Source organism: Pteropus alecto, unplaced genomic scaffold, assembly GCF_000325575.1.
Source record: "Pteropus alecto unplaced genomic scaffold, ASM32557v1 scaffold104, whole genome shotgun sequence".
Taxonomy (NCBI): domain Eukaryota; kingdom Metazoa; phylum Chordata; class Mammalia; order Chiroptera; family Pteropodidae; genus Pteropus; species Pteropus alecto.
Genome location: NW_006436664.1, coordinates 3986580 through 3999784, shown reverse-complemented (window position 1 = coordinate 3999784; position 13205 = coordinate 3986580). Strand labels below are relative to the sequence as shown.

The following is a 13205-nucleotide window of genomic DNA, read 5'->3' as shown; positions in this document are numbered from 1 at the left end:
AGCCCCTTGTGTTCGTCCCAAAACCTGTTTGTGCTAGTTATATCTGTAATCATTAATTATATAATTTAAATTAAATCTAAGCTAATGGAAATGTCATAAAAGTGTTCTTCCTATGAAAATTTAGGTGAATGTTTTGTAACACTCAGTAAAAGGTGAAATGCTAAAAAAAAAAAATTACTATCAAATTAGGTGTGAGTAAAAAAGCTGTGAAGAAAAACTGGATTTTGTACTTGTTTATGGGGTGGAAAATGCTTGGAATTCTGTAAGTCCTGTACAAAAGGTGCTTTTATTTAACAGTTTGATTACAAATGTACAAGTTTCACATTTTGATGTTTATTACTAAGAAATAACTCTCTGGGAAATTTTTATTAAAAGTGCTGAATGTCCTAAATGAAAGTTATTTTAAACTTAAAGAATTTACTTAAGTGCTTAGTAGCTTTAAAATATTTGTTTCTCTCTTAATATTACTATCTTTCTATAGTTTTATTTGGTTGTTTTAACTTATTATTACTTAGAGGACATGGCAATAAAAAGTATTAATAGAATACAAAAGGCATTTAGGTAGAAAATAAAACTGTAGTACTTTATCAAAGGCTCCAGATATACAGTGTAGCAAATCCCATAGCTTTTTCAGTCTTGCTTTTGAGTAAATGTAATGATTTTAATCTTTCATTTATTCCAATTTTTATGGTTTGTTGCTGACTTGCTTTGTAGCGAAAATATTGAAATCTTGTCTTTAGTTCTCTGGCCTCTTCATGTTTAACAAGGGATTGTCTTCCTCCAGATTTGCAAGACAGGCAATTTTGGTTCAGTGGTGAGTTCCTCTCTAGTAGGAGTTTCTCCCCCACTGTAATCCTGTGAGAGCAATTTCATTACTAAAAAAGGTAGAAGAAGGTTGTCTTTCAACGTGTATGGAAAGAACACTGCAATTGCAGTCAGAAGGTCTAGGTTTTAGTTCTAGAATCTAGGACCTAGAACAACAAATATTTGCTGAATAAATAAATTAATGAGTAGCTTTGCTACTTCTTAGTCGTCAGATTATAACCTGGTCAATTAACATCTCTTAGTGCCTTGTTTATAAAATGAGATTTTATTAATTCAGCATACATTGCATAAGCGTTATGAGTCAGAGACAATAGGGGGAAATATAAGCCTCCTTCAATCAGATTGCTTAATTGGGAGGGACAGGTAAGTAAATAATTAATGACAAGTGCTCTCATGGAGGTATGTCTAGATAGAGTAAGTGGATAGCCCCTTTAAATCTGTAAATATTGGCCAAACATTTATTTAGTTGGGGTAGAGAGAAATTGATCTAACAATCATAAAAATTATACAGAAGCAAATTAAAATGTGAATTTTCTCTCAATAGGTGAAGGAAACATTTCTGAAAAAGATTTAGCAAAACAATTTTTAGTTTTCTGTAGTTGTTTTCACTTCTGAACCAACAGTTTCTTGGGAAGCATATTTATGAGTTTCAAATTAGATAATATGTCCCTAGAAAAGTGCCATAGATTGTTTCTGAATTTTAACTGAGTGCAGCTACATGTGTAGTAGATATTGTTGAGGAATGTTTTTAAATTTTCAGTTAGATAAAGAGTGACTTATGAAAACTTTAGTTAACTAGCATCATGCTTCTAATTTATTCCAGTGATGTTTTAGTGGCTCTCATTGATGGCTTTTCCAATCCACTCTGCATTCAATTTGAACAGAACTAACGCTTTATAATTTTGAGTTTTCTAGTGCATAATTTTGGTGAATATCTCCATTTGTCGTTGTTATTTTTAATCTCTTAATAAAGTTGTATTATTTTCTCGCTAGGGGTTTTACATTGTTGTAATGGCAAGTACCTTCAATATAAATGTTGAAAGAAGTGTGAATAGCCAAGATTCTTGATTTGTGCCATTATCAAAGAATGATTTTTAATGTTTTACCATTTTTGAAGGATTTTTCTTAATTGTTTAATGAATTTGTTATCGAATTATTGTTTTTATAATTCAAAGTTTTTTTAAGACGTGCATGTTGAATTTTATCAGATGTTTCATCTCTATAGTTTTTTGTCTATCCTTTGATTTTCTTCTGTAATGTTAGTGTAATGAATATATTTCTTTTCAAATATTGAATAACTCTGTGATGGGATAAACACAACCTAGTCACAACACATTACTTTTCCTAATTGCTGGTTTCTGTTTGCTAATATTTTGTTTATGATTTTTATACCTGTGTTTATTAATGAGATTCAATTCTTTTATTTCTTATACTATTTTTACATGGGTTTGGCATCAGGATTTTCATTATCCTCGTAAAGATTTTTCTGTTATCTTCCACTCCCTGGAATTTGTTATTGTGGAGTTCAAAATATTTTCTAAATGTCATCATGGTTTTTTCATTGAGTTATTTCTCAATTTCTAAACATGCAGTAACTTTGTTATTTTCTGAATATATAGGAATTTAAGAAGTTCTGAACATGTGAGGATTTTCTTTTTGTTACCAATTTCTAACTTCACATTTTGTAAGAAATTGCCAAACCATTTCACACGTTGACTGTACCATTTTACATTTGCACCAGCAATGTGTGAGGTTCTGGTTGTTGCTCATCCTCATCAGTGCTGGATATTGTCAGTGTTTTTTTATTTCAGTTTTTCAGGTGTGTACAGTTGTACCTCATCATGGTTTTAATTATTATTCCTCATTACTGATTATGTTGAGTATAATATACTTGCATATGCCATCTTTATGTAGTCTTTAGATAGGTCTTTTTCCCGTATTGTTTTATTGTTGAATTTTGACTGTTCTTTATATATTCTGGATGTTAGTCCTTTGTCAGATATGTAATTCACACATATGTTTTCTCAGTTTGTAACTTTCCTTTTAATTTTGGCAGTTGTTTGACAGAGCAAAAGTTTTAGATTTTGATAAGGAGAAATTTACCTTTTTTTTATTTATGGATTGTGCTTTTGGTGTCATTTCTAAGAACTCTTTGCCTAATGAAGATTTTCTTTTGTTTTCTTCTTTAAAAATATAGATTTGTTCCTTTCATTTAGATATCACTCTTTTTTAAAAAATATGTTTTTGAGAAGTTTTAGCTTTATAGAAAAGTTGATTGGCAGTTATAGAAAGTTCTCATATGCCTTCTCACTCCCCCAATTTCCCCTATTATTAACATCTTGCACTAGTGTGGTGGTATATTTGTTACAACTGATGAGTCAGTATTGCTACATTATTATTAACTAAAGTCTGTAGTTTACATTAGGGTTCACTCCTTGAGTTGTACATTCTGTGGGTTTTGGAAAATGTTTAATGACATGTATCCACCATTACAATATCATACAGAATAGTTTCACTGCCCTAAAAGTCCCACGTACTCAACTTACTCATCTCTTCCCTCCACCCACCTACCCCCAGCCTCCGTCAACCACTGATTATTTACTGTTGCCATAGTTCTGCCTTTTCCAAAACATCATATGGTTGCATTCCTACAGTATGTACCCTTTTCAGATCATCTGTTTTTACTTAGCAATATACATTTAATGATTTTCCATGTCTTTCATGTTAAATAAATCACTTCTTTCTATTGCTAAATAGCATTCTATTGTATGGGTGTACCACAATTTGTTTATCCATTCACCTATTGAAGGACATCTTGATTGCTTCCAAGTTTTGGAAATTATGAATAGAACTGCTGTTAACAATTGATTATAGATTTGTGTGGACATATGTTTTCAACTCATTTGTGTAAATATTAAGAAGTGCGGTTGCTTGGTATTATGGTAAGAGTACCTTTAGTTTTTTAAGAAATTTCCAAACTGTCTTTTAAAGTGGCTGTACCAGTAGTGAATGAGAGGTTTTGTTGCTGTACATCATTGTCAGCATTTGGTGTTATCAGTATTTTGGGTTTTAGCCATTCTAATAGTATAGAGTAGTATCTCATTGTTGTTTTAATTTGTAATTACCTAATGACATATGATGTTCTGCCTCTTTTCATATACTTATTTGCCATCTATATATCTTTTGATGAGGTGTATGATCATATCTTTTGCCCATTTTTAAATTGGATTGCTCCTTTTTTTATTGTTGAGATTTAAGAGTTCTTTGCATATTTTGGATTTCAGTCTTTTGTTGGATGTATGGTTTGCAAATATTTTCTCCAAGTCTGTGGCTTATTATTTCATTCACTTAACAGTGTCCTTCATAGAGCAAAAGTTTTAAGTTTTAATGAAGTCTAGCTTATCAGTTGTTTCTTTCATGGATTGTACTTTTGTTGTTGTATTTAAAAAGACATTACCAAACCCAATGTCACTTAGATTTTAACATATGTGAAAAAAAAAATTCTAGTTTTATCACTTTGTGTTTTACGTTTAGCTTTGATCCATTTTGAGTTAATTTTTGTAAAATACATGCAGCCTGTGCCTAGATTTAGTTTTTCATGTGGATGTCCAGTTTTTCCAGCACCATGTGTTGAAAGGACTATCCTTTTTCTATTGAATTGCCTTTGTTCTTTTCTCAAAGATCATTTGACTCTGTTTGTGTGGGTGGGTCTATTTCTGTGCTCCCTATTCTGTTCCATTGACCTATTTGTGTCTTCACTCACTAATAACCACACTGTCTTGACTACAATAGCTTTATAGTAAGTCTCGAAGATGGGTAGTGTCAATCTTCTGGGTAGTTGAAGTTGGGTAGTGTCAGTCTTTGTTCTTCAATATTTTGTTGGCTACTCTGGGTCTTTTGTCTCTCTGTATGAGCTTTAAAACTAGTTTATCAATATTCACAAAAGAACTTGCTTGGGTTTTGATTGGGATTGCATTGAGTCTGTAGATCAAGTGGGAAGAAATGATATCTTGACAATATTGAGAATTCCTTTCCATGTACATGTAATATCTCTCCATTTATTTAGATCTTTGATTTATTTTTTATCAGCGTTTTATAGTTTTCCTCAGATAATTCTTATCCATATTTTGTTAGATGTATGCCTCATTTTAAATGCCAATAGAACATTGCTTGTATATAAGAAAGTATATTATGTTTCTTCTAAAAATTTTATAGATTTGCTTCTTTCATTTAGATCTGTGACCCATTTTAATTAATCTTTACATATGGTATAAAATTTAGTTCATAGTTAATCCTCATTTTGCACCTTTGGTAGAGATCAAATGGCCATATTTATTTGAGTTTATTTCTGGATTCCCTAATTCCTCTCTTTGACTTAGGTGTCTTTTCCTTTGCCAATACTATGCTGTCATGATTACTATAGTTTATAGTAAATATAAAGTTGGGTAGTGTGCTTTTTCCAGCTTTATTCTTTCTTTTTCAGAATTGTTTTAGCAATTCTCGTTCCTTTGAATTTTCATTTAATTTTTAAAATTACTTTGTATCCATAAAGTATCCTGCTGTGATTTTAATTGGTACTGTATTAAATATATTAGTTACTTTGGAAGAGAACTGACATTATACCTTCCTTTATGAACACAGTATGCCTCTCCATGTATTTAGATCTTGATTTCTTTCATCAGTTTTTTTTTCCTGCATGCAGAATGATTCATGTAGTTATGACTCCAACAAATAATAAACTTGGTTACTTACATTGCAGATCAGTAGCTTTAGCTAACTAGGGTGTTGCTTCATGGTGTAGCAGATGGCCTCTAAGTAGCTTGGTGAGGAAAATGTTTGCTAAAGGTAACAAAGTGTACCTACCCCATTTCCCATATGCACTAACTAGGTCATTGGTAACATGAGGTCTTAGCTTCAGGAAGTTGTCAGATTTAAGGTCAGGGAATAATTCCAAAGCATTTTAATAAATAAAGTACATATCCCTCAATTGGTAATATTTTCTTTTCAGTTCCTACATGCTAAGATGAAATTTGTAGGCTTTTCTCTAGATTACATGTAGTATAGAATCTGTGTGAGGAGTGTGTATATGTATTTGTGAAATATGTGTAATATTTGTTACATGGTATATTGTGAGTATATGAGTGTGTGTGTGTGTGTGTGTGTGTGTGTGTGTGTGTGTATCAGGCATGAGATTGATGGGGTTTTGATAATGTTCTAATATAAAATGGAATATTGCTGGTTCTGTGAAAGATTATTTGATGACTTTTGCTAGAAGGTAAATAATGCTGTATATATATATATACACACACATATATATATATTTTACAATCTGTATTAAACTTATTATAGAAAACTGTAAAAATTCAAGAATAGAGAAACAATAATGAACCCCTATGTACTCATTAGCCAGCTTCAACAATTGTCCTTCATGGTTTATATTAGGTCATCTTATTTCATCTATACCCCCATATTCTGTATGCCTTGTTAATCCTGCTCCCCTTTTCCCAATTCTCTATACCCCACTGCTACCCCAGGATATTAGTGTTACACACTTCCATCAGGAGGCTTATAATGGTTGCCTGCTATTTTGTAATAGTTTTAATATTTATGTCAGGATAAGGTTCAATTTTTGTTTCTCTATTTTCTTTGCAGTTTATAAAGCTTTTCTTACACAATTAGCATTGTAAAATGTCAAATTATTCATTTAGCCATTTTGAAATAATCACAGTTATATAAATCAGCACATTATAGAGATGCAGTTTTCTTGAAAGAAGTAAAATTCTTATCTTTTAAAATGAAAGGTCATCAGTGTTTTTTGGAAAATGTCTGAAAAACATTAACATCATACATTGCTTAATTTATTTGATACATTGGAACACTGTACAGTTGTATTTCTATTAATTTTATACTTAATATTTTTGATTCAGTTGATTTGCTGTTTTGGGATTTCTTTTAAAAAATGTAATTTTGGAAACAGATTTTAGTGAACATATATCTGGGTCCTAAGAAACTCTTTATAGTGTGATGAACAAAAGTGATAGTACAATACTTATATATAATTGATAGTTGAAATTTTCTTATAATTTTAAATGCAAGAAGAATAAAAGTGTTTGTTGAAGGAAATTTCCATATACATTTTGGCTTCTAATATTTTTCCTTTTCGTACTGTACTTTTATTCTACCTTAACTGCAGAATATCTATGTTAGGACCATTGTATAATACTTTTCATTAATGAAAACATTTATTAAGAATGGCTCTTAAGAAATTGCATGAGCTTTTGTAGTTATTCATAAAACTAAGGCTAATGGCTGTAACTTTCTTTATATTGAACAAGAAGTGAGAGATCTAGGCCTAACATTTATTTTACTCTTTAAAGAGTTTGTTTCTAGTAATTATATTTTGTAAACTTGAAGTTGTCTTTAACATATTTAAAAAGATAAAATTTGTAGTTCGCATGCAGCACTTTCCATTGGGAATAATTAGGTACTGTAATTGTAACAAATTACATAAACATTGTATTATGCGATGTATGAACTGCTATTAAGTATTCAAAATGTAAATGTATAACTTGTTATTAGAGTATATTGGTTCTCATATATATGCTTTTTGTCAAAAATCTGTTAGCAAGCATTATTATGTATGATGAATTAAGATCATTTTTTTTATTTTAGAAAGACATTTTCTAATAGCTGTTGTTTGATTTGATTTCAAGTGGCTGTTCATACCAGTTGTCATTATATATCGTCTTAACTCTCTTAATACTTTTTTTTACCTTCGATTTGCCAAGAACTTCAGTTGGTTGTGTGGAAACGCAAGCCTTTTTGTGAAGGAGTGTGTCATTGCATCAGAACTTGGCACGCACGTGAATCTTAAGAAAACAGGCTGTTTGTTCCCTAGAGAAACTATTCTATAAGCTGACTTTGTTTTTATATTCTGTTCTGTGCTAGATTAAGTGATTTAGTTTAGTTTGGCCTAGGGCAAAACGTTTTAGGACATTTTAGAAAATCCTGTATCTCTGAAAATACTAGTTTTAAAGTTTTACTTTTTAAAAATTATCAGTAGACTATGCAATGCCATGTACATTCTCAAAGTGTTGTTTGTAACTGGCAATGAAAACTATTTCAGTATTCCAAGTGGTATATTGTTTTGCCCTCCAAGTTTTGAAAATGTAAAAACCATGTATTTTAAATACCAAATATTTTGGTATTTAAATGTTTGATGTCCTTCTGTGACCTTCAGAGATGAGAAGTAATTCATCTTTTTTGATGGTAATTTATTGGTTACTAAAGCGTATAACACAGGGGAACCATCTGTGACAAACATGCAATAGTCATACATAATATAGAACAACTTTTAAACTTCAGAATCCTGAACACTAAGACTATTGATAGTAGTCCCTCATTGAACGAAGAAATGTGATTGTTTTAGGAAATATTTGCTTAATTATCAGAGAACACTTTCATTCATTTTAAACTTTTCTGTTCCAAAAAATTCCTGCCATATATTAATTTAATTTTAATTTTTTACTGTACTTAAACCAAGCAAGCAAGCAAACAGCTGTAACAAAGTATAACAATGAAAGGTTAATTAAGCAATAATAAATTTTTCAAATTTTGAAGAGAGTCAAGATTACTTCCTTTCTATTCATTTTGAATCTCAGATGTATTGTGGCTTCCTTCAAACTTTCCCATTCAATTCCAAAGTTATCAATAAATATGTAATTGTTAAGTTAATAATACGTCGACATGATTTTTAAAAAGTCAAATTAGGCAGATAGTTATAAAATGAAACAGAAATACTTCTTTTTTTCATTTTCTCAATCTCCAGCTCAACTCTTTGTCTCTTCAAGGTAACCACTAGTAACAGTTTCCTGTGTATTATTCTCGATAAAAATACTATGCCTATTCAAGCATGTATACATATGTAAGTATAATTTCACACGTTTTCTGTTTTTAATTTATCCATGTTCTGTGTCTATATTGTTTTAACTAAAGATATATTTTGGGTAGAAAATTTATTTGCCTTGTTTGCCATTCTATATCTAACTCCTGGAGTGGTATCTGACATAATATATAGATAGGTGCTTAACAAATACTTATTGAAAGAATTTTCCACACAATGTACATATCTCTTGCATGTGTGGTACAAACCTTATAGATGTGCTGTATGGTTGTACCCCATTTTATTTTACCAGTTTTATATTGCTGAACATTTATGTTAGGTCTGTTTTTCTGCTAGTCATCTGTCTATCTACCTGTCTGTCCAGCAAATATACACTAAGTACTTACTATATGCCAAACACCCTTTTAAGGATACAAATGAAAAAGAAAATCAAGGGCCCTGCTTGCATGTAACTTTCATACACATAGTAGACTGAGATGTATTGAAAACAATGAAATAAACCCCAAATTAGTTTCATGAAGGCGGTAGTATAGGTAATGTGATGAGAAAGGAGTTTCTATTTTCATAGGATGGCCAGGCAAAACCTTTTGAGCAAGGCCTAAATGATGAGAAAAATGGTTTAGAGACCTAGAGACAAGAGTTATAGAGAAGAGGATTCTAGGCAGAGGGAATGGTAGTATAAAAGCTCTGAGACAAAAAAAAAAGAAAAAGGAAAAAAAGCTTGGTGAGTTCAATGAACAGAAAGGCATTCACTATGATTGGAGCACAAGTCATTTCTCTTACAAATAAATACTGCTTCAATAATTATCTTTGTACATAAAATGTTTTATTTTAATATTAATATATTTTAAATACTTTTGTAGTGGAACTGAGGGGTCAAATTGTATAATGCAATTTAAAATTTTAATAGCTGTGGTGTGGGGCCACTTTTATCCCTTATCCTTTCTCCTTAAACCTCTACTTGCTTCCCTAGCTCTGAGGAACTTGGGTTTTCTGGAGCTTGGTAGGGCATGAGTGGGCTGTGATATGAAGCACTATGAATGAAAGGAATTCTTTTGGGGAGAAAATGTCCAAGGGACTGTGAATGTTTGAGAGACTTTTGTCTAATAAGATGAAATCCAGCAGTAGAACATATACATATGTTGTATATGTTGAATTATGTGCTAAAATGTTTGGCTCTCAGAAATACAGTGCTCTCCTTTAGCCTTTTAATGAAATCATTTCAATGCAGAAATTACAGACATTTCTCAGTCTAGGAAATATGAAATTCGAGTTTTTTAGAGTTACAGTCGGATATGAGGCAGTATTATAAATGATTCCTAGTTTGACACTATTGGATTCAAGTTACACAAATTTGTGATTAAACTAAGGAGATATTAAGGGGGAAATTCCATTAACCAGAGTCAGCCAAAAACTTTTGCCATAATGTGGCTTTTGTGGAGGAAGGTAGAAATGGCATCTCATTTTTAAGAAGTCCTGAGTGGAGTTACATTGGTGAATAAAATCCCATTTTTGAATGCCTCTTTATCAAAAAGACATTTAATTTTAAAGAATAAATGTCAGAATCAGTTAAAATTTTTTAGGCAGATTAGAAATTTTAGGCTGGTCAAAGAACAAATTTTGTTTCATGAGGCGTTTTACTGCTGAGTAAACTTTGGGAGAGTCAGGTTATATTTGAGAGCACAGAGATGTTAAATTTTTTCAATTTATGTATTTTGATAGGGTGAAGTTATGAAATTTTGGCAGATATATACAGATTCCTATATACCTATAGAGAGAATGGTGTATGTACAGTTTTGTTATTATTATTTATTTTTCTATATAATAAGACTCACTTTGAGAATTAAAAACAACTTGGAGGAATGAGGTTAGGAATCTTTGATGGAAAAGATTTTAATTTAACAGATGCTAATATGTTATGTTCTATCTGTTATAGTAAAGATTTTCTTTTTCTTCTTTAACATGGGTCATTTTTTCCGGCACTACTTATAAACAAACTTGAGTTGGAAATCAGTTTTATTTTGCTACTTGAACCTGAGATATACATTAATAATTATAAAGCAATTAACTTATATTTTGTTTGTGCTGTAGTAAGTTAGCTTTTTGATTAAGAAGCCTCATTTATCAGCTGTCCACTGAAAAATCATCCCACAAGTTTTAACGTGAATATATAATTTTTAGTTAAAACAAGTTATTGATATCAAATCTTTAAGGTAAGAGTAAGGAAACAAATTACTATTTTATTAGTCTTAATCCTTTGTCCTGAAATAAATAGAAGTGTAAAATATGTTGCATGTTTACAGAAATCATCTGTTCCTATTGGAATATGTAGGTATATAAGTTATAATTATTTGATTCATTAGAACATCTAATTTTTTGCTTGACAATATGCAAATGTGCCATTAAATCTGTTTTTTAAGATTTTTCCAGTTTAATGTCGGAATCCAAATTCATAAAGAGTTGGAAAAATGAGATGTCTGAGCTATAGGATTCACAGGGATTTTATACGAAGCCTATTTAATCAGGATAACACTGTTATTAATATTCATAATGTCAGCTGGAACACAAATGACAGACTATGGGGCCTAAAAATTTTACTTGGTGAATTTATTAAAAGTAGCTTAAAAAATTAATGGAATTTAAGTAAAGTTGGTGAATATGAAAATCTTGTGTTAGCACAAAAAAATCTCCATTAGAACTTTCTTTAGGATCATATTGCATTGATGTCTTTTGACAGCTTTCATTGGTACTTAAAGAAGAAAGATGCATGAATGGTCATTTAAGAGGATTTAAACACATTGGCACATTAATTTTTACATGAATAATAAGTACTTTCCAAAAGCAATTAACTTACAGTGTACAAGATATGAATTGAAAAATAAGACTGTGACATCAAGGGCAAATCAAATGTGCTGTACATTTTAAACTTAGTGGCAGGACTTTTTAATATTTTAATTTATTTTATTTATATAATTTGCATAGGATATGACTTAGAAATGGTTATTTTAATGCATTCGAAAGCATATTAGGAGAACAAGAAAGCTCCCACCCTTCCGCAAAATATTGATAGTGTTAAACATTATCCTCTGCAAGTATCATTTGCATTGATTAGAGAATTAAACGTTTATTGTGTTATTGGTATTATTTGAGAATATGTTCAATTTTGCAGAAAGTCAAAGGGATGATTCTGATTGAGTTTAGTGCTAAAAATACATATATGTCAACACAGACTTATTGATTATAGCTTAACAAATGTGTAATGAATAAGCTTCTTAAAGTTTAGTGTGAGAAGTTTAGTTAACCATCTGAGTATAGTAAATTTGTTCTGTATTTTACCCTAAGAAAGTAAAAAGTTGGGAATGACAAGTAAAACTGAGGTGCATTTTTTTTGTACTGTTATTCTTTATGTTTTAAAATGTACTTTTAACGACATTACACCAGTGCTCATTTTTATATTTATTATTGAAATTTATTAAAAACAATCTAAGACCATTATGTATAGTCACAATAACGACAAGTATTTTATATTGTATTTTTCAGAGGTTATTTTTCTTGCGAATTTTAATACTTATAAAAGCATAGTTTAGCTTTTATCTATAACAGGCCACTTAGGGGTTATCAGTGAGAGACTGTAGGCATTGGCCTGGCGGTCTGTTTGGGTACTAGAAGTTTCACTTGTAGTCTGTCAATGTTATATATGAATGATTTAGTTTCATTAGATATACAGGAATATATATGCAAATATGCCATTATGTTTTGGGACTCATATTCAGAGTTTGATTGGGAAAAGCATTAATTACCAGAGTGGTAGAAATGATCAAAATATAATGCATACATTAAAAATTTTGTATAAGGAATGAAATCAAATTAATATATTGGGTATAATTTTTTCTAGTGGTTCTGTAGAAGTTAGGTTTTGGACGAGGGTGGTGGTTTTGTTTTCAGCTCTGAGAGATTCACTTATATGCCCAGCAGAGGACAGCATTTTACTATGTCAGCTTCATAAAAAAAATTAGTCCTGCTTAGACTGTCAATGTTTCTTGTAATTACTCCCAGTATATTTGTTGCTTGCTTATGAATTAACTTGCATTTATGGAACTAAATCATTCCAATCATTTAATTACACCTGAGGAGCTGAACTATAATTGCTTGCTTCCAACTAGGATCTGATATGGCTTGAGCAGTATTAATTTGGTGTTTACTTTTCTGAGTGCTAAAAGCATTAAAATGATTGTGCAATGGGATTACATTTTACTAATTGCTGGCATTCATTAGCTGGGTAAATGATGAGGAAGAGTGACTGTATATTGCAAAGGGATAAAATTATGGTTTTAAATAGTATATTACTAAGCACATTAAGGCCTGTAAGACATGTTTTAAAATACTCCAGAGGTTATTAAAGACTGTATTTTCTACATGTCTTGCTATATGAATCTCTTATTAAAAGACTGCAATTATTATTAACCTTTTTGGGCAA

The 13205-nt window shown here is 30.7% G+C and overlaps 1 protein-coding gene across 8 annotated transcripts in view; it reads left to right on the top strand.

Moving 5' to 3' along the window:
- The window catches only part of MIPOL1 (mirror-image polydactyly 1), a 260822-nt gene that overhangs the window by 13653 nt on the left and 233964 nt on the right, over nt 1–13205 (top strand). For 3 of the 8 annotated variants that reach the window (XM_025047925.1, XM_025047929.1, XM_025047923.1), the window contains exon 2: nt 8676–8749. The exons of the other annotated variants lie outside the window; for them this stretch is intronic. In XM_025047925.1, the coding sequence (XP_024903693.1) occupies nt 8738–8749 (12 nt within the window). In that variant the 5' untranslated portion in view covers nt 8676–8737. The remainder of the gene's footprint in view (nt 1–8675; nt 8750–13205) is intronic. 8 annotated transcript variants of the gene reach the window in all.